Genomic DNA, 23243 nt, shown 5'->3' with positions numbered 1-23243 from the left:
TCCCTCACGGGTGGGGGGGGGGAAATGGGCAGGACCCGCCCCGCCTCGCCCCGCCCACCGCCGTGCCGTGCGCGTCATCCCGCCTCCCCTCTTGGATTGGCCGCCGCCGCGGCCCTCGGCCTTTCTAATATGGCGGCGCCCAGCGGAGCGGCGAGCTGTGAGGACTTCGCCGAGTTTCAGGTAACCCGCCTCGGGCTGGGGGGGGGGGTGAGCGAGGGGGGAGAGAGAAGCGCGCTCCCGCCGACTCCTCATCTTCATCCTCCTCCTCATGGAAACGCTGCGCGGCCCCGAGGGAGCGCGGGCGGGCGGCGAGGTCACCCCTCCCCACAGCGATCGGGATGCGGCGGGAAGGGGAAGGGGAAGGGGGGGCAAGGGTCCGGCCTTCTCCTCAGCACCAGCGGCGGGAGCGCGGTGGTCTCTGACAGGGAGGGAGGCCGGGGGGGGAAGGAATCCCCTTCCTGGGGGGGTCCCGCGGCGTCGGCGCCTTCTTGTTGTTTAAGGGAAGGCGAAGTATGGCGCGGGTCTTCGTGTGAGGGGGTCGGCGGAGGTGGGGGCACCTCACCTCTTCTTAAACATCTTCCCCCCTTCCCTCCCTTCAAAACCGTGTTTGTTTTGGTTTGTTTTTTTTTTTTTTTTAAATTTGAAGTTTGCCGTTTTGCTGCAGGTCGTGCCCAGTTTGCCGCCTGGAAGAGTTAACGGGAGGGGAAGGGGCCTTGGGGAGGGTGGGTGGGTTTCCTGAGGGAATCAGGGCGAGCAGGGCCGGGGGGGGGGCTCGGGGCCTTGTTAGTTACTCAGCACTGACTAGTTCTGACCCTCCCACGTCAGCCTTCGCTGCTAAGGAGAGTAGTTGGTTTGCAGCGCATACCCCTGTACAGAAACGGTTCGTTTGGTGCGGGGTCTTTTTGCTGTTTGTAAGCAGTCTACTTAGTTTTCTATTAAAAGGCTTAATCGTGCAAATTTTCTTGTAGTAGGCTTTTCTCAGAGATATAAGCAAACTTTTTTAATTTTTTTTTTTTTTTTTTAATACAGGAGTTGCTCAGGGTGATGAGGACGATCGATGACAGAATCGTCCATGAATTAAACACTACGATTCCAACGGCTTCCTTTGTGGGGAAAATTGATGCCGGCCAGACGTGTAAAGAGCTGTACCAGTCTGTGAGTGTGTGCTCCTTCAACTTTCAGCACAATTCCTGATGTTTTATTAATGTGCAGTGACCAGTAAAGCATCCTCAGTTTTTAAGGAAACCACTGCCTTTATATGTCATGCTTTATGTGTCTGTAACTGACATGCTTGACAACTCTACGCTTCTAAACCACATGCATGTAACAGCTACTTCAGTTTAAAACCACGTGGGGAACTTAATTTGTTCCGCAATACTGATCCTTCAAGGTACAGTGCGTTAGCCTAGCCCACTTCTTTCTTTTAAAAATGGGTACTAGCATGCTTTTTGTGCTACTTTACAAGACTCCTGCTCATGTGTATCTTTGGCTTTTGATCAGGTTGGTAGCTGCTGCTCAAAGCAGTGTTGCTTCCAACATCTGAACTATAGAGTCAAAGGGATTTCTATAGGCACAGCAATACCTTGACTTTAGAAAGTCTCTCTTTTAACTTGTAACTCAGAGGGTTTTATTCTCTGCTGAGTTGTTGTGACGTTCTTTCTTTCCCCACTTAGTTGATGGATGCTCACACCAGCAGAGAGAGAATCATCAAAAACTGCATTGCTCAGACTTCCAGTGTAGTGAAAACTCTCAGAGAAGAGAGGGAAAAGGCCCAGGATGACGTAGCGTTATTAAAGCAACTCAGGAAAGAGCAGACGAAGGTGAGTGGTGGAGCTTTTTAGAGATCACTTAGAGAGGAAGAAGAGGGTATCTTTCCCAAATGGAAAGACCAGTGTGATGGAGAGAACCTGGAGTGGATCCTGACTCAGGCAGTATTCTCCGAGGTTCTTGTTGGCTGGGTTTGTGAGAACCATTTCCCCTAGCCCTCAAGACAGAGTAGCTTTTATCCTGCAAGTGGAGCATTTTCTGAGATCCTATTACACAAATGCTGTAGAAAAACATGTGTACTTCCCCATGGTGGACTCTAACCTTTGCTGACTAACACCACGTAGTGTACAATTTACCTGGGGCTTGCTTGGTCCTTTCAGAATGCCTGAAGGTTCATTTTGTCTTTGAGATTTTGTAAAACGAGTATATCTTACTCAGTGTGTTAACTGGAGTTCCCGTCCTCTATAAGGAGCTACCAGGCAACCTTGAATTCCACTGAACCAACTTTTTTGTTGTTTAGTATTTCTTGGATTAATTTTTTGAGTACCTTGTGATGGTGTGAGAGAGACTTCTGGGTTTGCATAAGGAATTTTAACGTGCAAAACATCCTGTCAACCTTCTGGCCTCTGGACGGAAAGTGTACTTTGCCAGAGGTGATCTAGACAGAGTATCAGAAGTGGAGAAAGGAACCCCGCTGACGTTCTTGCTGCCATTCCAGGGCCCCCTTTGTAGGGGAAGGGATACTGCAGGTGTAGCTCTAGGAGTGGAGATTAGTAGGGATGTGAACTCTTCCATTGATTTCTCTTCCAGACCTGCCTCTGTATGGCTCATGTTCCATACCATATGTTTGTAGCACATACCAAATAAGACTGCTTGCTTATTGCTTTTTTTGCATATGCTGCCTAGGTGTATCTGTTGTGTTCAGCAGTTTAGTGAGCCGTCCTCTGTTGAGGGCTGTCTAACCAGGGTTTCTAAAATGGTCCCTTTGAGTTTCCAATGTAGCAGTGAGTTCTTCTCATAACAGCCAGATGTTCTACCATCATATATATATATATATATATATACACACACACACACATACATATATATATATGGCCCTATATCCTGGGCGCAGCTTTCTCTGCTGCGGTCCTATAAGACTTGAAGAGATGGGTCTTGAAATTTTGCTTTTGCGGTGCTGAACTACCTCACTTACCCCTGTACTTCCAAGAGGAGCCTATTGTAGCCCCTGTTTCAAAGAGCAGTTGAAGCAAAAGAGCTTCCTGAGGGGATGATTTGAACTCAATAATCTGATTTTTCCCAGGCATTGAGTGAGTGAACTGTTTGTTCATGTGCTTTTCAGAGAAGTGCTCTGTCCTGAGCTCAGATTTAAAGAACCGGGTGGCAGCAAGTGGTTTTATTCTTCAGGCCTCACTTATGGAACTGCTAACAAGCATCCATCTTAGTTTGGAAAACTACAATGGTAGCTTAGTATTTCCTATGAATTTTGTTTGCAGAGCCAGTTCTTTAAATGATTTAATTACTGAGCCCCAAACCTATCACTGAAACCACTAGGAGGATCACAATGATAATGTTTAATAATTGGAGGTGATTTCAAGTCTTAAAAGCAATCCATGATTTGGAAACATCCCAGAAATCTTTTGATGAAATGATCTCAAATTTGCACTTGGACTTTGAGGTGTCCATAGGGTGCCTGCTTCCTCCTACATTTAAGATCATGCATTTCAAATGTATATTCACTTGGTTGCAATCTTGTTGTGTTTCTCTCAGCCTGCTAATGGTACAAATTGGAGGACTTTGTCCAAAATTATTACTTTGGGGTCATTGAATAAGAAAACTTGGAGTAGTGTCAGTCTAGCTGTCACTTCTTTTAATCCACGTACATTAAAACATCACTTGATTATTGTATTAATTTGTTATCATCTTAGTTTACTTGAATGAGGTGTCATAAAATATCCAACCAAATAAATTCTGGAAATCCAAAACATACAGCATAACGGTTATTAGCTTTATCAAGTGAATTAGTAAAGCTTGTTAAAATATCAGAGCATGTTTTAAAAACAGCAGCAACCCCCCCTGTATAGCCATGTTGACTGATACTATATTGCTGTTCAGGTCTGCAACTCTAAGGAAAAGGCTAAAATAGTAGTTTTGCTTAGGCTTGGCTTCAGAGGCAATTGATGTCACAGTCCAGATGATCGTAAACCTATTCACATACTCCAGCAGGAAAAACCTTTCTTTGAACTGCTACAGATCTTCTGAGTGGTTATTTTATAGAGACTAATCCTGGTCATCTAGTCACTCTGTGGATGTTGGATTGTCATTTCAAACAGTTTGAAGTCCCGTTGAGTAGGTAAAAGTCCATCCAACAACTGTAGTAGCTGTGTGTGTCTGGACATCTTACTTGGAAGGTTTTTGATGCAACTGCTGTCTTGGCTTGCACCTGTTCACCATCTCTCTAATTGGAATCATGCATTTAAAATGGATAAGCTCTGATTCTTAGTCTGTTGTGTTAAAGACTGTAACAAAAATACATCCTAAATGTAGGTAGGCAAAAATGGCAGATGGTTTCTTTTATCTGCTACTATTGCTTCAGGGCCTTGTGGCAGGGTCAAATTACCGCAGGTCACCTAAACACATCTGTCATACCTGCCCCTTGGAGTTTCTAATGGGTGCGAAACAAAGAGATTCTTACATTTCTCATGGGTCGAGTGAGTGCTCAAGGACTGTGTATTGTGGTAGTTCTTGCCAGAGCTTTTGCATCTGTGTAAACCTGATTTGTCCTACTGTGATCACATAACATATTAACTGGTTCAGATAGCATGAATATCCGTGATCTGTTCTTGTAGACCCTTTTTTCGTCAGTGCACAGAGTAGGCGGCAAAGGAAGTGGAAAGGATCTCTTTATGATCTTAATTCTAGATCCAGCATCTGAGATCTGTGTTGAGTCCTAGCTTTGCTGCCAGCTCCCTGTATGACTCTAATAATGCATGTGTGGAAGAATGACAACTCAAGGCTGCAGAGCTAACCCCAGCAGTGGCATTCCCTGTTCCAAGGGCTAGAATTAGGCATAGTTATTTTTGTCTGTGAAGCCATTAATGTTAATCTGTTAATTGCTAGCAAATCTTGATGGGCAATATTTAAGAACTGAGCATTAGTAATCAGGAGCTACTTCTGCCAGGCTTGCATTGTGAGTTTGCCTTCACTGTGCCCTTGCAGACTTCAGTCTGCCCCGAGTATTGGCTGAATGGAAGGGCCAGGCTTTCGGAATGATCACACATGCCCTTCAGTTTGCACCATTGGAGGGGACTTGCATCTAGTACTGGGGTTGTGATCTAGTAAGTTGCAATGGTAGTAAATACTGAAGGCTGCAAGGAGGCCTGTTTGACAATAATCTCTTTATCTGTTACTTTCTGCAGTTGAAATTGATGCAGTCGGAGCTGAATGTTGAAGAAGTGGTAAACGACAGAAGCTGGAAGGTACTCAGTCATTTAAAACAGTGATGATGTTCTGTCCCAACAGACAGCCCTGCACTGGAGGTGCAGGACCAGTGCCTTGTGAGGCAGGTTAATTAGAAATAGGTGAGGGCAGTACTGGGGGAAATGTTTCACATCAGTCATTTCCTCAGTTCTGGATGCGGATATCAAAGCTTTTCAGTTGCACTGCAAAGGAAAGAAAAGCATCTGATTTAGGGGGGAAGAAGGACTGTGGAGTACTCCCTGTCTAGGTCCCTTCCTCTGCCTTGCCCAGTGGCTAAGGACTTTGTAAATTTTTCTGTGGTGGCCTGTCTGAAAAGCTTTGCTGGGCCTCTAACAATGTCAGAGAGATGAGTCTTTCAAATTTGGCTGTGTTTGGTACTGATCGTGCTTCTGAGCAGAGGCCAGAGGAGGATGGGCTGTAGAAGTTGAACCTCTTCCTCATGGAGCTTCTGCAGGCCTGGACTGATGCTCCCTGGTGCAAAGGGCAGCTTGCTGTTGCCCTCCTGTGTCAAGAGAAGGGGCAGATCACCCTCTGGATTGATGGCCCCAGATGCTATCTTGTTATAAAGTGATCTTAACGCTGAGCTTAAATTCTGAGGTTGCTGTATTCTATCACTGCAGCATTTCACATCTAGCATCCGTTTCTGGTTTGTTGTAGCTTTTCAGAGCTTTCAATACTGTATGGAGAGCCTCTTTCCCTCTCTAAATGCAAAAAGGATTTTTGCAAATCTGCAGCTCCCTTTTTAATCTCTACTTCAGGACTTTAGTCCCCTAGATTGCATCAGTGTAAGGGCAATACAGCTTTAAGTCTTGCCTATTCTTGGAGGTCTAGTCACCACAATACAGCTGAATGCAGGCTGATTAGACGAACGTTTACAGTTTTCCACATATGCTTTGCCGTCAGTACTACCTCTGTACTGTCTGAAAAAGCTAATCATACCCTTAAGCTTAATGAATTTTAAACCAGCTCCGATGTGACTAAGCAACGCCACAGCCTTAACAATATGCTGCAGGTCACCAATGGCAAATATTTTATGACGAGTCTGCTATAGGGGAACAAACCCTGCCCCCAATCTTCATTCCAAAGCCCAGAGTTGGCACCAAACTTAGCACTGATGCCAGTGATGTCCTGTAGCTGCATTAAGCTTTTGCTAGTGACAGAAATGTCTAATTTTTCCTGAAGATGGAGATGGAGAGTTCATGAACAGTGAGGTACGCGTGGTGCAGGGATATTTTAGCCTGCTAGTGTTTAGAGTAGGGCTTGAAGAGGAAGTTTTTCTGGGTTTTATCTCTAGCTCTGCTATTGTCACCCTCTGAATATAGACATAAATGTCTCATTTAGTTGCCTATAAAAAATATGTCACTGAAGGAATTGGAACCAACCGGTCATAGTTGTGGACCGAATGCAGTTTATTACATGGGAGTAGTTATTTGTTTGCAGGTGAGGACCTCCACTCTTTTTTTACTATTGCAGACTTTTAGTTGGAACGTACACTTATGTATTTACGTTAACCTTAACCAACAGAAAACTGATTGGAAAAATCTGATTAGGAAATGGTTATTTTCAAACACTTACTCTGGGTAGCTGTAGCAATAGTGGCATACAGAAAGATGCTGCTTTATAGAAGTGCATGCAGTGGAATTTTGTTTGGCTGATACCAAACAGGGAATTGACTTCCAAAACAAGACACTTGCATTAGTCTCTGTACAGCACCTGCACACTGGAGTTTATCCTTGGAGTGTTTTGTATTAATATGTAAAAGACAGCAAAATCAAACTGCTGCATAGCAAAGTGAGTGTTAAGTTTTCTCAGGCAGTGTTTTTCCTGTCTGAAAAATGAGAGTAGCACTTCACAGGTAGACCAGTGGAGTTAGTTGGCCTGACTAACACGCTGAGATCTGTAGGTCAGTGATCCTAAAAGTAGGCAGCAGTATTAGTAAGATTGCAGTATTGATCTTCCTTCCATAGGCTGCAGAGTTACTATTAAAAATGCTTTAAAAGTTTGCATGATAGCAAGCTGGTGTGTTGTTTGATGCAAGAGACCTTTACAGTGTTTTAGAGTATATTTCCAGTACCTTTTAAGACATATATGCTCTTAAAATGTCTTTGACAGACAATGGACAAAAATGGTGCAATTTGCATAGTATTAAAATGCTTCTGAATGGGAACTCTTTGTGGCTTTTAGTTTCTACAGTTTCCTTCTATCACTTACCTGATCTCAGACCTTTACATACTCTTAACTCTTCCAGAGGTGTCTGTTGCATGTGGTAACGTAGTGGGACAGGCTGGCTGTGTGCATGTGAAACTATATCACAACTTTTGTTTTCTGCAATATGAAGCAGTTTGTAATACATGTCTGTTTCTTAAATTAAATTTGAAAAGAAGTTGAAAATTACTCAAAAATTGTTAAGAATCAATGCTAAAACAAATGCATGCTGCAAACATCACTTTTGCTGAAATTGCCATAGGTTCTGAACTCTGAATAAGATCAGCTGTAGAAGATTCTAGGAAGATACAGTTTAAAATAATGTATTTATATGAAGTGATGCATAACTTATGCAAAATTACAAGACTGCTCACTTTGCATGTGAAGCCAATGGGAGAGTTCATGAAACTTGATATCCTGACGATCACAGGCATTCGGATCTGAAAAGTCCCTGGACAGCTCGCCAAAACGTGCTCTTGCAGGAGTGCTGGTGGGGGAACTAATAACCGCCAGTGCCTCAACTTGGTGCTAGGTGGTGCTCGTGTCGCTTTTCAGGACATGGTGCCGGACAAAGTTTGGAGCCAAACCGATAACTAACTAAATCGCTTGTAAGGAGCACCTGTAACTTTGGTGTGAGCCTATGTGTTGTGCTTTTGATTCAGACTGCCTTACTTTAGTCACATTTATTGGCCCTCCTTAGGGTAAGCAGTCTGCTGGACAAGGCCTGCAGTTCAAGCTAAATAAACATGATCTTCAGTCTCTAGTTCTGTGTGCTTAATTTTACCCAGAGAAGATGCCAGAGGTGAGTGAGGTGAGAGCAGTGTGCCCTTTGCAATAGGAGGGCTGGCAGCATCAGCACCTGCGGTCAGATAACCAAAAGTGTGAACATGGCTTCCAAGAGCCCTTGCACCTCTTCTTAGCTGTCATGACAATGTAAAATGTGTTTACTCAGGAAAGAGAAGAAACAATGTCCAAATTTGAATGCCAGAGTGAACTTAACAGAACACAGCCGGTCAGGAGCCTTCCACTGATAATTTCCCTCCCTCTTTCAAAAAAAAAAAAAAAAAAAAGGCACCAGCATCTTTGATGATAACAGACTACCAGGATTATGAGCCTGCCTTATCTGAGGGAGGAAACTTTTAGTGCTGTGCAGTCCCCCAGCATCAGGCTGCAAACATTGGATTCACTAAAGCCAGGAGAGAAGGTGAATGGAGACAGATGCCTTGGTAAGTACCATTTATTGGTACAGCAGGGCTGGGCAGCTTGAGATGGGTGCTACGTGAAGAGATAGTTGACTGAACTAGCTCTGAAGTTCTGATCATCTCCTGGATGAGGGCTGATTCGCTTTTGCTCTTCTGTTTTGGTGTCTCAGGTATTTAATGAGCGTTGCCGAATTCACTACAAGCCTCCGAAGAGTCAATGATGTGGGGTATTTTCCATCAAGGTGGTCCATAACCATGAGAGCCGAACTGGAAAGAGACCTTGGGTGAGCTGTATTGGGACCCTCCAGAACCAGTAGAACCCAGTCTTGTTTTGTTTTGGACCTACTTAGCTGAAATCTCAAGGTTGAAATGATTCTCCTGTAATTAAGAGAAAACAACTCATCTTTTGTACAAAATATGTGAACAAATGAGTTTTATAGTATTAAAATAATTTTCAAATGGAATGCGAAACTGGCATCTTTCTTGAACTTCTACAGTTACAGCAGTCCTAGAGGGGAAGAAATGGTAAAAACCAGCTCTGAGCAGGGAGGACAGGGCTCTCCCTGAACTGGTGCTTGCTAAACTATGAGTGAATTGGTGTGTTTGCGCAATAATCTACTAAATTCTGAAAGGAAATAAGAATTGCAGAATGATCAGCAAGTGTAGGTTCAGTATCCCTGAAAGTAAGAAGCTACCAGCATTGTTCCGAACTACTCAACACTAGCAGCGTTGGTTCAGAGTTGCATGTGGATACAGGTTTGGCACTGTTCCCACAATGCTGACAGGCAGCATCTGTTGCATACTGTCCTTTGGTCTGCGTTACCAAGTTCTGGATTTTGTCTTTAGATTGGGAACACAGTGTCGATTAAAACCACTTTGGGTTGGATATGATATGTCTCATTCAGGAATGAGACAGTTAACTACCCAGTGACCCTATTTTGTCCCTCCTTCTGAACCTTTAATTCTATAGGTGAATTGCATTTGAACTGAGAAATAGCTGTGCACGCCTGATGCTGTGGATTCTGCCACAGCGATGTATTTAGAAAGCTTTAATGCAACAAACCTGCAGTAACACAGCATTTAAAAGTGGCTAAGTACGAGGAAAGCAGCATTGCTGTAATTATACCTTGATTTTTTACTAACTCTAATTGGCTGACAGTCAAATGACAAGGTCTGCTGGGTTGCCAGCTGGTTTTATTACTTAGTGATATGTCTTTAAGAACCATTGAACTTGAACAGAGCCTTAAAAATACAGGCCCCATCTTGCAAACACTTGGAATTCAGTAACCACACTGAAATTACTATATAGTCTCACATTCCTAAAAGCTGTGCATATATGGGGGGTGGGAAGTAAATGGAGGAATGTACCTGTGTTACTGGCAGCTGGCAAAAATCTGTGCAGCATCATCTGTTTTACAGTTGTTTGTCCAGCAGAGACTCAAACTACTTGGTGGCCTTTATTTTTAGGCAGCAGAGTCACTTAGTCTCACTTTTCTTTGACAGTGAGGCAGAAATATATTTTAAGTCTTTGAGGATGTAAATCCTAATGTTCAAACTTCTTTTTTTTTTTTTTTTTTCCTTTTTTTCCCAAGGTACTGCAACTGCTCTAAGCAGAACTTTACTCCAGTTGGAGCGCTCGTCTCACTCTTGAAGTATTCTCATTGTTTTTCTGCAACTCTGAAAGCAGAAAACATGTTTGTTCTTCAACTCTTAAATTCTTATAATTGTTTATCCTCGAAGTGGAAATCAAATACTGCTCAGAACTGTGTGCTGAATTGCCAGTAACCTAATTTCTACAGGAGATGGTCCACTAATGAGATGCTGAGAACAGTTAGTTTTGATTTCAAAGGTGGTACTCTTAATACTGACCTCTAATATAGGCGTCTAAAATATTGGTTCTCTCCAGGGCTTGGATCTACAACTGCAGAGACAAATTCTCCTTTTAAGCCAGTTGTATGATAGAAACTTCTGCCAGTGTGTGTAGAGTTGTCATGAATACTCTTGAAATTTAAGCTTGTATTGTATTTCTGTAGAAACTAGAGAATGTAATGAGAATTAATCACTGTCCTCCTCTATCCATCCAGATGTTTGCTCAGCTGTTGTGGGAAAACTTCTTCACTTAAGGACATGCTGTGAAAAATGACCTGTGAAATGGATGTGATATATATGCAGATTATTTTTTTTTTTTGCAGTAGCTCAGCTTAGCATTTGTTATGAGAAAACTATGTAAAAAAAACCCCAACCCCAACATAGCTCTATTTTTCATTTGAACAAAAGGCCAAATGAGTAGATCTATACAAACATGTATGTGAAGAACTTCTCATACCATAAGAAGACTTCTAAGTCCCAAACATCCCTTCTTCAGGTGTTTGCAGCTTGTATACAGAGGGTTGCACTAAGAAGTTGAATTACTCTATTTAGTTTGCTCTGAGCACAGGGGGATATCTTACAGTACATGGCAAATCACCTGGATCAGAGGCTGTTTGAATCTTGCTGTTGAACTTAGTGGAACGTTAAGGTGAGTAACTGGTATTGCATGCCATGCTTTGGGGCACAGGGAAGGAGAAAACGGCTTTGCTATTTTTTGAGTACTTAAGATCTGCCTGTGAAGTGGGATGTTTTGTGATGGTATGTAAATGGCATTGGTATCAGCTGTGGGCCACACTAAACAAAGGCAGGTAAAATCTCTGTGTCTAGTGACCCCTGTCCATTCTAGGATCGTGCTTAGCCTGCGATTGAATCCTGCTTCAACTTTGCCATCAAGGTAGTCACAAAATTACTGGGCTGCTTGATGTCATATGTGAATCAAATAATGGATCCCACAAATACCAAGATTTCATTCTTTTCCTGGTTCTAACTTTTATTTCTGCACGTAAAGGCACTTGAACAAAAAGCACAACTGATGCCCCTGCCCAGAGCCTAGATCTCCTGCAGGTGGCTTGCCCTTCTTCTGGGGCTTTCCAGAAATGGTGAATATAGGTGGGCAGATCTTGCTTGCTTGGAAAGTCCTCTCAAGCATGTACTTTTTATTTCCTTCTGTGAAACAGAAGGAGGTGTGGGTTTTTTCTGGCACTCGGTGCTATTGTCTCATGCAGCCTGTAGGCACTTGAGAATGAAGAAGTAGGTAATCTCTTTACAGAATTTTTTAATGATAGGATTTGGTTGTCTTGAAGCAGACTGAGCAGAAGAGGCTCTTTACTGGTACCACAGGCTCAGCATACGCGTGGATATGGTAACTTTGTGCTGCTGAAGTTCAGGTTTCTGTTAATCCTAGTTGATGTACAATGTCAGAAGTCTTTTGAAATCAGTGGGTAGCAGGAGAGGAAGCCTTTTTTGCAGACTAGCATGTTGAAAGTCAAGGCTGTTACTGTGATGATGACAAATAGATCTTCAATTGGTAGATGGAGGGCTGCTTTCCTTCAGCAGCTCTTAAAATGGTGCAGACCATGTGTCATTTCATCCAGTCACAATTATGTGTCTTGTCACTGTGAAATCAGAAGACTGACCTACTGACTTAGCTTTCACAATAATTTCTACAGAGGTGGCTTAATTTCTGCTTTAAAAATAACTCATAAATAGATAACCCTGGGGTTTGGGTTTTTTTGTTTGCTTGCTTTGTTTTGTTTATGTACTGGTGTTTTTATTGACTATAGCTTCTACTTCTTAAAATTGCTTATATAGGACCAGAGAGTAGTGGCCTGCAAGCTGTAAAGATTTGTTTCTTTATTATTGGAATAGTACATAGTGCAAGATATTACTCAGCTTTAAAACTGTAAAGAGTACTAGTACTGTTCTCCCAGCAGAGATTCTCTAAGTTAACAGCAGTACAGTTATGTGCAGAGAAATTGCCATCTGTGCAAATGGTGAGTGTAGGCTGGAATGGTATGTAATGTCAAACGCGTCTCAGATACTGAAGTGGAGACACTCACTAGCTTGTAGATGTTGTGCAAGAAATGGAATGGGGATGGCTGTTCTTTTCAAGGCAATGTTCCAAATGCTGTTCCATTACATCCAAAGCTTAATGGAGGGAGGTGTAGATGAGGGTTGCCTAGGATAGTGCATAGTCACTGATGATCTTTGATAGCAGGTCTGTGAAACGTCAGCATTTCAAAGTGACTTCATGAACTATGTGTGCAAGATGAGTACTACGTCCCAATCTTAGAAATAGCAGTGGATTTTGCGATGGCCATTAGCACTCCTGTGGAAAGAAAACAGACTGATTGGCCTGTGTAAACTTTAGCGTCAGCTTGCCAACAATTAGTGTTGTTTTCCCTTCCCTTCTGCACAACTCTGTGTGTTCTGGGGGCGGGGGGAAGTTCTTATGCTCTGAAGTAAAAAAACAACAAAAAAACCAGGAATGTGGAGTCCAATGAATGATTTCCACGCAACGTTAACATCTTTAGTTTCACACCTAGAGTTTTTCCAAGATTATAAATTAATCTTCGTGGTCTTTGTGCTCAGTGTATTTCTTACTAATCAGAATCAATAGTTCTCCAGAGGGGTAGTGCTACCTTGGGGATCTTACCAACATCCCTTGCCAGAGGATTTGGTGCATCCTGGTGAGTGGAGAAGTTTATAAAATATCCTGGTTTAGCATTGGTGCTGCATGGTTGTCGGACGCGTTCTGTGGCTTCTGGCCTCAGTAAGGGGAGCTGGCTCTTCCAGTTAGTTAGCTTATCTGTCCTGCTGTGTGAATAAGATGCATGGTAGGAACATGGTGGAAAATGATCAGCATTTGAGTGAGTCAGCAGGGTCTTGTGCAAAAGCTGGAGTTTGAGCTCATCAGCTTGAATTAACTCCATGAATTGGGCTGTGAGGAACTCCTCATCTGGAGCGGTGAATTTGGAGAAAGTGGCAGACTTCCAGTTTTAACACCTCCCATTCCCTTTATTTCCAAGAACTGGGCACATTTTTCTGTTTGTTCAGAAAGATGTTGTCTCAGGACAACTGTCTTTCCTCAAATGCCTTTCATCCACTCCCATAACACTGCTGCTTAAGTTTGGGAAATTCTGCAAGATCCTTATTGGTAACATGCTCCTGAGTTGAGTTTAGGGCCCTTACAGCCCCAATTTCTCAATCTCAGGTCCTTTGAGCCAAGAACAGGCCTTGAAGTTAGATAAGAAGTACTTTTTTATAGTCTGTTGCATCACTTGTCATCTGTGAGGAGGGCCAGTAAGTAGGCTGGCTAGGATGCCAATAAGTCTGTGTTGCATGGTCACCATTGCTGTGGGTTCTTGTTTCTAGCTTGTTTCTAGTGAATTCCCTACTGCTGCTTTCAGCAGAAACGCCCGTTGCTTGTGCGCAGCACATACTCTCATTTCACCCCTCCCATGTACCCACCCTAGGGACTAAAAATTATCTGGTCTGTCGCTACTTCCCTGGTCCTGGCTCTGGAACAACATTCCTCCCATTTGCTGGAGAAGGGGGATGGCAGGATACTGAAGGGGAGTAGTTTTTCTGGGGTCTTGAAGTGTTAGCTCTCCCTTACCGGGTAGGGCTGCTAACAGTTGCTAGCTTTTCTTCAGTAGCTTGCGCGTGTTTTGAACTTAGTCATATTCATGACCATTTATGAATGTACAATGTCATATGTCTGTGACTGTAATTGCAGAATGAATACTTCTGACTATATATTCTGCATGTTACATCTTTCAGCAGTGTGTGAAATTAAAGTACCTTGAAATTAGAACAGCTATTGTGCACACACAACTAATGTAGTGAGAGGGATCGTACTTTGTCTTCCAGGAAATGGCACTAGAGTTTCAATAAAAATGTAAATGGTACTGCGTATTCAGTTGTTATTATGATTGCCTGAATGCAACTATAGGTTTGATAGAAAAGAGGCAGAAGTAACTTATTTACAGTACTTACCTGAAACTAGGATTTAATTTTTTCCCCTTCTGGTTCTCGTGTTGACCTTGGCACCTTTCTGGTCAGGCAGAGGGAAGTAAATGTCACTGAAAATAAATTGCAATCTGCTCCTATTTCCTGCTTGGTAGGATATTGAGACAATACAATTTCAAGTTGAATGGGACCTGCACTAAGGAAGCTACTGCATGCTTTCTTCTAATCTTGAATGGTGTTGGGAAATACTGGGTGTGACTTTGATCTATTTCCTAAGTGCACAGACTAGTCATCTGTACATGGGTGGAGAGGCAAGAGGTTCTAGTTTCGGCCCAAACCAACTATCTTAAGATGTGGGTGGCTGGAGGCTGTTGTTTGCTTTTCTTATTGACCTCGAGACTATATACACTTAAGGTTTTAGAGTGCTTTTTACATTTAGTATTAGTATTATCAGTGCTTTACATTGCTTTTTCCCCCTGTTTTCCCCATGTCTTTCCTCCTCCAGTTCAGTAATGGTAGGCTCCATATGTTACAGGTCATGTGATTCCATGACACATGTGTATGTATATATACGGGATGCCTGGTGACTCTGCTCAGACTGTGCTAAACTTCCCTCTTCAGAACCACCCATCACTTCAGAGAAGTTACCTGCCACGATGATGCCTGGGGGCTTATCTGAGACCAAGCCTGCTACTCCAGAAGTCCAGCATATCGTTAACCAGGTGAGTTGTGACCTATCTAAAGGCGAATTCTCTCTGTGCAAAGGGCTGAGTCCTGAAGCTCGGGTAAAGGCTGGGAGACCAGATGATGACACTGAACCAGTGTTTAAACTGAAGAAGCTAGTGCTGAAAATGGGAATCTCCTTGATTGCCAGTAAGTACTTTCTTAGCATTCCGCATAGGCAGCGTACAGGTAAGACTGAGGCAAACCACTTCTCTGTGTCATCCTTGTCTGTAGCCAGGCACAGTACTGGCTACCTTTGGTTCATGTTTACATGTAGTTCAAAGACGAGCTCTACTGTGCCAGCACTGAGGTCGCTTGTTTGAAATTAAAGGTGGTGTATTTGAAGGGGGAAGATTCTACCTGGTAGAATTCCTTACTGAAGGACATGGATAGGACAAACCACGTGGCAGTATGCACTAAAAAAAGATATGGGAGAAGGCTATGGACAAACAGCATGTTCTCTACTGGCATCTGGTGTTTTCTAGAGCTACAGCTGTGATGCAGGGGCTGTTGGTGAGCCAGTGGGGCAAGATGGGCTTGGCACAAGGCAGGCAGGGTGAGTCCAGTTGCCGTGGTGGTTGGTTACAGGCAGCGGTCCTGTCCTGGAAGCAGCTGTGTGAACAACACCTCTGTAGATGCTCTAATGCCCTGCAGTGCAGCAGCTTTTAAAAGAGTATAAAGTGTATCCTGAAGTGTGGGAGTGGAACAACATGGCACGTGAAAGCTCCTTTCGTGTCTCCCATCTCACATTCCCATGCTGGGCTGGCTGACTTAGGGAGGTGTTCACATCCTTTTAAGGAACTCAGGGAGTTACACCACCAGTTGATCCACTCAACTGATACAGCTGTTTATTTAAAATGAACACACTTTGATGCCCTTTGTGTTGAGATAAAGTCAGCTTCTTTGCAGAAGCTGCCGTCAGTCACACCCTGCATTATTTTCTGAGCTTTGAAGGCACATGACCCTTGCCCAGATCCTCTAAGCCTTCTTCTGTTGTAGGGCTTTATAAGTCAGCCACAGCTGGGGTTGCCAGAGTGGGGCATGCATACCTGGGGGAGAGCTGGAGTGTGTGTTGGGGGGTGGTGATAACAGGTTTTTAGAGGGGAGATAACTTACTGCAGAACAGAAATAGAAAAGGATTATCTAAAATTGGGGGACACCGATTGAATCGCTTGGGAGCAGTTAACAGTGTTCATCCTATGCTGGCACAAGTAGTTGAAGGAGCAGCACTTGCAGAGATCAGAAATTCCTTTTTACCTATGGAGGGGAGACCCTAGGCAAGGACTTGTGGCACCTTTGTGTATTTGCAATTCTTATTTCCTCACGTGTAAGACAGGGAAGGCAATGTCTCCTGCTAGCTGGGGGCTGTGAAATTTGACTCATGAGTCTGTGAAATATCTTAAGGGCCTCCTTTGAACACTGCTAGGACAGTGTAGCATGCCAGATACTGAGCTGTGTTTTTAATGCTAGGCTGTGTTATGGGTGATCAAAAGATCCCACCCTATTGCAGTGTGTATCAGAGATGAAACCACTGTGCTTAACTGTCAGTGAGTGAACACGCGTTTAGAAATGTGAACATTTGTTTCAGGCTGTGCTAATTCTCACAAAGTACAGGGCAAATACAGAATCTGAAATGCAGATGTACAAATTTTCTGTTCGATTCCTGAAAAGGACTGACTTTAATTTTGGTATTCTTCTGTTCTCAGTAGCTTCAGGAAAATAAAAACAAATTATTCTCTGTTCTTTATTTTCTGCAAGGTGAAATTTTTGCCTTGTGTGCTGAGTGCGGGAGAGCACTCTCCCTGGTCCTCCTTCTTTGAAAAAGCTTATACTCCACTGCAGAGGCTTTGGTGTAGTTCTCTAAAGAAAAGATTCTTGTGGAGACAAACTTTACATTGGGGCAGTCCTGCTTTGCTTCTGGCCAGATAATGGTGTCACCCTTTAATGATGCAATTCTGTGGGATTTTATGCTCTGCTAAGCAGAGAAGCAATTCATATGATTTGAGCAAAGTTGTGAGGAGCATCTGAAGACCTTGAGATGCCCAAGCTCTATCTGCTCTTGGGATTACATAATTATTTACTCACACCTGTGCCTTGTCTATAGTCTTCCTTAGTGAGCTGGGGAATATTTGTTCAGTCTCCTTGTTTTACAGCTGTTTCCTAAAACTGAGGAATGTTTTGGGTTTAAGGAGCTTTTAGATAAGGGCTTAGGAATGTTACATTTTTCCCTCTGAGGATTAAGGAGCTGTCTGCCTGCCTGATTTTACTGAAGGCTCTGTCAATAAATAAGAAGTGGGGGACATAATGGTCAGAGGTTGGGAGAGGTTGTAAAATTGGAGAGAGCTAGCTTTGTTTTGTTTTGTTCTGAGAGAGAAATAACATGTACCAAATGTTGCCACTCAGGAGCATCCTAGGAGCTCCCAGACCCAGCCAGCTGGAAGAGGGTTGGAAATGGAAGTTTCCCTGGTGTGCTAGAGTTAGCAGCTCCCGACTTGAAAGTATAGCTGTTGGTTCCCTGGTACAGAAACCTTGTGGAAGCTGCTTGGAAGAATAGCAGAGTAAGAGATCATGAGGAGCCTGAATATGATGAATTGGATAATTTCTGACTGTCTGGAAGTAGTTGATCTGGATGTTCCTAGTGTGCTTTCCAGGACGTGCCTGCTAGGAAGGAATGCCATGGGGTGGCAGCCAGCTGTAGGTGGATGTGCTGAGAAAGCCAATTAATTCTGTGTGCTTCTGCAAAACAGGCGGGTGGTGAGAAGCCCTGACGTGCTGCTGGCCCCTCCCGGGGGCTGCCTGAGCCGGCTGCCCAGTGACGCTGTGCTTCTCTGCCCGACTTCTGGAATGCATCAGGCCATTAGCATGGGCATCGTGCAGAGGAGAGGCTGTTACCCAGCCTGTAAAAGATTGTTTATGCTTTCTAGATGACAGAAATAAATTTTCAGGTTACATTTGCTGCAGTTGCCTTTCTGTAGGGAATTTGTCTCATCAGATGCAAACAACTATAGTCATGATTTATGTACCAGTGATTGTTTTACACCTCAGACACCTGGCCAGACTTCCACCGCTGCTCACAGCTATCTCCCTCGCTACCCCTCTGCCCTTTCAGCCTAGTAATTATAAGAATATTTCATCTCTGAGAGGACAGTATCACTGTAATTGCTGCTGAACTTAAAACTTGCCCTACATTTTGTGTGTTTCAGGAAAAACTGTTACACTTTTTTTTTTTTTAAAAATATATATGTGAAAAGTCTGTAGATGTCTGAACTGTGAATTTTAATATCCACAAGGACTTAAACTGTGTACTGTGCATAAACACATCTACCTGAGCTGTGAGCGTGAATGCTGTCAGCACAGAGCATTGTTTCTTCTGGAACTACATGACTTGCAGCTGCTATGTAGTGAAGGACTGATGATGTCTATGCAGGTCTGGGGGTTGATTTCTGTCTCACAATGTAAAGGTTGTACTTCCAGTTTGGGAGATGGAAGTACGTAGTTTAATCCTGGACCATTAACTTACAGTTGTATATTACGCGGTTCTAGATGTTTGACGTATTTAGTTTAAATTACAGATTTATCTGCAGGGCTTCCACCAGCACTAGAATAACTTTCCGGAACTACTTGATCAGGTGGTTGTCTTGATACTCTCAAATAACCCTGTCTACTGCAAGTCCTTAAAGAAAAACATTAAACAGATCGAGTGCAGCTCTGAGGCTGTGAAACAGAACAGGGTTCTGCAGCCTCCCTGCTGGCATGGGCGGAGGTGTTCCAGGCGAGGGGGGCTGTCCTGCACTGTTGTGTAACTGTGTGCTTGACACAGGGTGTACCCTGCTAAGGAGCACGGATTGGTACCTAGCTCCTTTGACAAAGAATTAAAAGAGCACCAGGTAGCAGTTTCCCCCTACTGAGCAGGAAACAGTTTAGCTGGACAGCTTTCAGGATGGGGAAGAATCGACTAGGCAGTCTAATTCTAACAGGATTTTAAAGAATGCTGGAGGTAATGCTAGGGAAGAGGGCTGGAGGTCTTGGTGTAAACTGAATTATTTTGGGGGTTCTGGGTTTATTTCATTAAGGGCCTCTGTTTGAAAGGATGAAAATTGGAGTGGTAGATGTGAAAGAAAAGCCTAAATATGAACCTGCCAATCGTATTTCTTTTTCTTTCTACAGGTGAAGCCACAATTTGAAAGCAAGGAGAACAAGACATATGACACCTTTAAAGCCATAGTGTATAAGACTCAGGTGGTTGCTGGGATAAACTACTTTATTAAGGTTTGTATATATTATAGAAGGGAGTGCTTTGTAATTAAACAATATAGGTGACTTGTGTAGTGGCTTATAGCAAGAAAGAGAAGCAAATGTAGTAGAAAACCATCTGATGTGACTAATAGAGTCAGGGACTATCTCCAGATGCTTATAAAATCCCTCTGTTTGGCACTACTGTAGAACAGGAATGTAAAAATTTATAAAACAGGCACTGTGCTTCTTCAGATGTGAACGATAACTTTCTTAGGAACATCTTACTCAAAGACTATAGATTGCCTTATCAGCTCAAATTATTTAAATTAGTCATAATTCTGCTCTCCTGTTTCCTTTCAAGGCAAAGTAGCTTTCCTGTTGCCTCTGTGTCCTCTAGTTGTGTTTACTATGATGAATTTGAAGTCAGCCTGAGGATCTGACAGAGAGTTAGGGTGAATTTAATTTAATTCTAAAAAAATTTAATGCAAGCATCTCACAGTCTACTGACTAGTTTTGCATGTAAGCATGTGTGTTGATGTTTTGGTTCTGTGTCATGTGCTGCAGAGGTACAGCCTGCCTGCTAGTTCTTTCTGTATTTTCAAAACCCCCTTTCTGCTGTGGAGGAGAAACAGGTAATGCTTAATCTGGAACCCTCTGATAGTGCCGTTCATCCTCTACTAGAAAACCCTACCCATGGATTTGGGCACCTTTCTGTGAGTAAATTGCATATTTTGCAAGTGAAGGCCGGAGAGCATTGTTTAGTGGCAGGCTGGCTTTCTGGAAGTAGAGTAAACCTTGCATGCGACTGCTGTATCTTAACCCCACACGTGTGCAGACATATGCCTGGTATGATGTGCTCCCTTGACAAGGGTCAGAATCTTTTTATTAAAGAAATGGGCGGGTAGGGTTTGGGGGATAGTAATTCTGCAGAGGCATTATGAGCATTTGCTCCATGCTTCTCATATTTAGTTGGTCCCAGGAAGGACAGAAGCTGCCAAACCTTCTTTTTTCCCAGGTCCTTCCTTAAAATAACTCTTAACGATTATTTCTGCTATGTGGGCACCAGGGGATTGTACTGACAGACGACCTGTTACATGGCTAGTCTGAGTCTTGCCTGAATGATGTGTATCATTCCCTTGCTCCTGTGAGATGTGCTTTCACTTTGTAGACGAAGTACTAAGTGATGAAGAGTAACAATTTACAAGAAGGCTGCAGTAAAGCCAGAAGTCATTCCTAGTTGCATTTCTTCCCTTAGTACCATCTTATTGCTGACCTAGCCCATGTAAAATCCTTGTCTGCTGTCCATGCTAAACCTCATGACCAAACTACTCAGAAATGATGATTGACATGTTACTGAACTTGGAAGAAATCCATTTATAACACTGAAAAATGGATGATTTGTCTCTTCTTTCCCAATCTTGCAAGTGACAGGAAACAGTTACTCATTTTAGCGTTACCTGGAAGAAATTCTGTCACAAGATTAATTTATACTTCTGAATTTTCCACATCACTAGTATTTTACCAACAGATTTACAGCTGAGATGTAATCCAGACCGAAACAAACAGTGCCACGTTGCAGCCACTAGAAAGCATATAAAAACCTCTTAGAGCCTAAGGCAGTAAACTTTCTGTTAATACTATATACCTCACACAGTGAGAGTTTAGCACCTGTTGCGCTTGGCTCTGTATGTGTGTGAAATTATGCACAACTTCGTAGCAGGTCGTTATGTGAGGATTTTCTGGTGGGGAAGGTGAGTTTATTTAAAAATTATTTCAGGCACTCACACTCACTCCCACAAGCATCAAGGTGTGTGTCAAGTTGTCTGTTCAGGCGCTGATGTGTTTGCAGTAATTCTGCAGACAAGGGTTCCTGGCTTTCAGGTTGTTATTGCTTCTTAGGACTGTGTGCTGGTTTTGGATAGACCTTTCTGTACCTTATAGGAGCTGACACTGTCTCTGCATCTTGCCCCACCCCTGAGTCATTAAGATTTTTCTCAGTGTCTCTTGTCTCCTACCCTGAGTGTCCCAAGAAGCTGTGAGCTGATGTGCCGGGATCTTGATGTCCGAAATACACCACCACTGAAACCTTTCTCCTCTTGTGCCTTCTGGTCCTTCCACACCCAAGCAGTCCTCTTCATTTTCCATTCACATGAGTCTGAAGGTTTTTATTAGTTTCCTACAGGTATAGACAGTTTCTCCCACCAGTTACTATCCAGACTTGGGTTAAGAGCTGTTGAAGTAAAAATGGAGATATACCTAACATTTCACTTTCCTGCTGTTTTGGTTTCTAGGTCCAAGTTTGCAATGATGACTATGTCCACTTAAGGGTGTTTGTGAGCCTTCCTCATGAGAACCAAGGTCCCAGCCTTGTCAGTTTTCAGACTGGCAAAACCAGAGATGATCCTCTGACCTACTTCTGAGAGATGAGGAGGAATGGTGCCTCACTTCTGCAAGCTGCATGTGGATTCTGCCTGTTTCAGTAAATGCATGAAAATAAAATAAGTTTTGAAAGCTATTTGTTCATCTGCTGCATGTCACGTCTAGCTCTGCTGCCTGGCTGAAGCTTGAGTAGGCTCTGAAATACTATTCAAGGCTGTTTCTGCTACCTGAGGTACTATAGCTGTAAGACAGAGCACACCTATGTCAGCTCCTCTTTCCAAAACACTCAGGCATCCTCTGAAGACAAAACCTGGGCCTCCTGAGTATACTTCAGGCAAACAGGCTAAGTACTTCAGCACTGGCTGCTTGGTTTTGCTTTTTAAGTGCATTAAATACGACCTATTGGACACTCCTCAGAAAGTGTGTGAGATAGATAGATAGATCCATAGATAATTTCTGGCATGGGGGAAGTGAGAAGCCAAACTGTGTCCCCCTCTAAGTGCACCTTCACTGTGTGGGAGCAGGGTAGGGGGCAGGAATGAGCTCCTTGAAGGATTGGGAGGATAGGCCCCTGAGACAGCTGAATCCCAGCATTCAGCCCCTGGAGCAGGGAGTGACCATCCTCACTTAGTGAGTGTGCTTTACTGGAGATCTATGGAGCTCATTCCTTTTTGTTCATTTGTAGCACCAGCCACCTGCAAAGAGAGCAGCCTTCAGCTGAGCTCTGAGGTGACAAAGGTAGAAGGCAAGCCCAATCCACAACAAAAAGACTTTCCTGTTAGCACCTGCTCAGGTAGGGGCCTTTGTATTACCTGCCAGGGAGCTTGGGCTCAGGCATAAGACTTTAAATGATTAAATGGGTCTCAGGCCATACCTTGCTTGCATTCATGTTTTGGTGCTGTAGTGAAGGATAGGTATGTAACACTCACAGGCATATCATGCCTAGAAAAAATGTGACACCTGCCCATTTCTCTGCATGCCAGTATCCTAGATCAGATGCTTTAATTCCTCCAAGCATAAAGACAGCCTGTGGCCTCCTGGGAGTAGTCCTTCCCTTGCACATCTAATTAATATAGTTTCCACAAGAGCTCAATCCTGCAGTCTAATGTTACAAATCTTTTAAGATGCAGCAAGTCTTGCATTATCACCACTAACATCCCACAGAGTAGCATTTGGAGGTAATGCTCAGCTTTTTGAACTGTGAAAACACTTCAGGGTGGGAGTTACCAGCACCAAAAAAGACCCTGTGTCTCAAAACCCACTTTATTTTAGCAAAACAAGAAGTGCCATAAAAAGCCAGACTTACTCCCTCCCTTTATTTCATATTGGAGGGGGAGTGTGAGGATTTTTCAGGCACTGATATGAGCAAAAGCACGTAAACTCCCCCTAATAATGACGAGACAGAACATG

General features: G+C 43.3%; 2 protein-coding genes across 6 annotated transcripts; both read left to right on the top strand.

Annotated features, from left to right (window-relative positions):
• The first annotated feature begins 39 nt into the window (after positions 1 to 39).
• Positions 40 to 9118, top strand: MIX23 (mitochondrial matrix import factor 23). Of its 2 annotated transcripts, XM_069785929.1 has the most exons (5): positions 44 to 180; positions 1030 to 1155; positions 1674 to 1820; positions 5187 to 5246; positions 8825 to 9118. In XM_069785929.1, exons 1-5 carry the CDS (start codon positions 130 to 132, stop codon positions 8873 to 8875), a joined length of 435 nt encoding a protein of 144 aa, XP_069642030.1. In that variant the 5' UTR covers positions 44 to 129; the 3' UTR covers positions 8876 to 9118. The 2 variants fall into 2 exon arrangements, with proteins under 2 accessions (XP_069642031.1, XP_069642030.1); XM_069785930.1 differs by lacking the exon at positions 5187 to 5246 and having other exon boundaries at positions 40 to 180.
• On the top strand, positions 5201 to 21969 carry LOC104312711 (cystatin-A). Of its 4 annotated transcripts, none has more exons than XM_069785935.1 (4): positions 5201 to 5246; positions 15031 to 15217; positions 19386 to 19487; positions 21746 to 21969. In XM_069785935.1, the coding sequence occupies exons 2-4, from the start codon at positions 15152 to 15154 to the stop codon at positions 21872 to 21874; spliced, it is 297 nt and encodes a 98-aa protein (XP_069642036.1). In that variant the 5' UTR covers positions 5201 to 5246; positions 15031 to 15151; the 3' UTR covers positions 21875 to 21969. The 4 variants fall into 4 exon arrangements, with proteins under 4 accessions (XP_069642036.1, XP_009911115.1, XP_069642039.1 ...); XM_009912813.2 differs by lacking the exon at positions 5201 to 5246 and adding an exon at positions 9341 to 11172; XM_069785938.1 differs by lacking the exon at positions 5201 to 5246 and adding an exon at positions 13954 to 14848.
• Positions 21970 to 23243: the final 1274 nt, after the last annotated feature.

This window comes from Haliaeetus albicilla, chromosome 6 (genome assembly GCF_947461875.1).
Source record: "Haliaeetus albicilla chromosome 6, bHalAlb1.1, whole genome shotgun sequence".
Taxonomy (NCBI): Eukaryota; Metazoa; Chordata; class Aves; order Accipitriformes; family Accipitridae; genus Haliaeetus; species Haliaeetus albicilla.
Note: the sequence above shows the minus strand (reverse complement) of the source record. Positions and strands in the feature narration are given on the sequence as shown.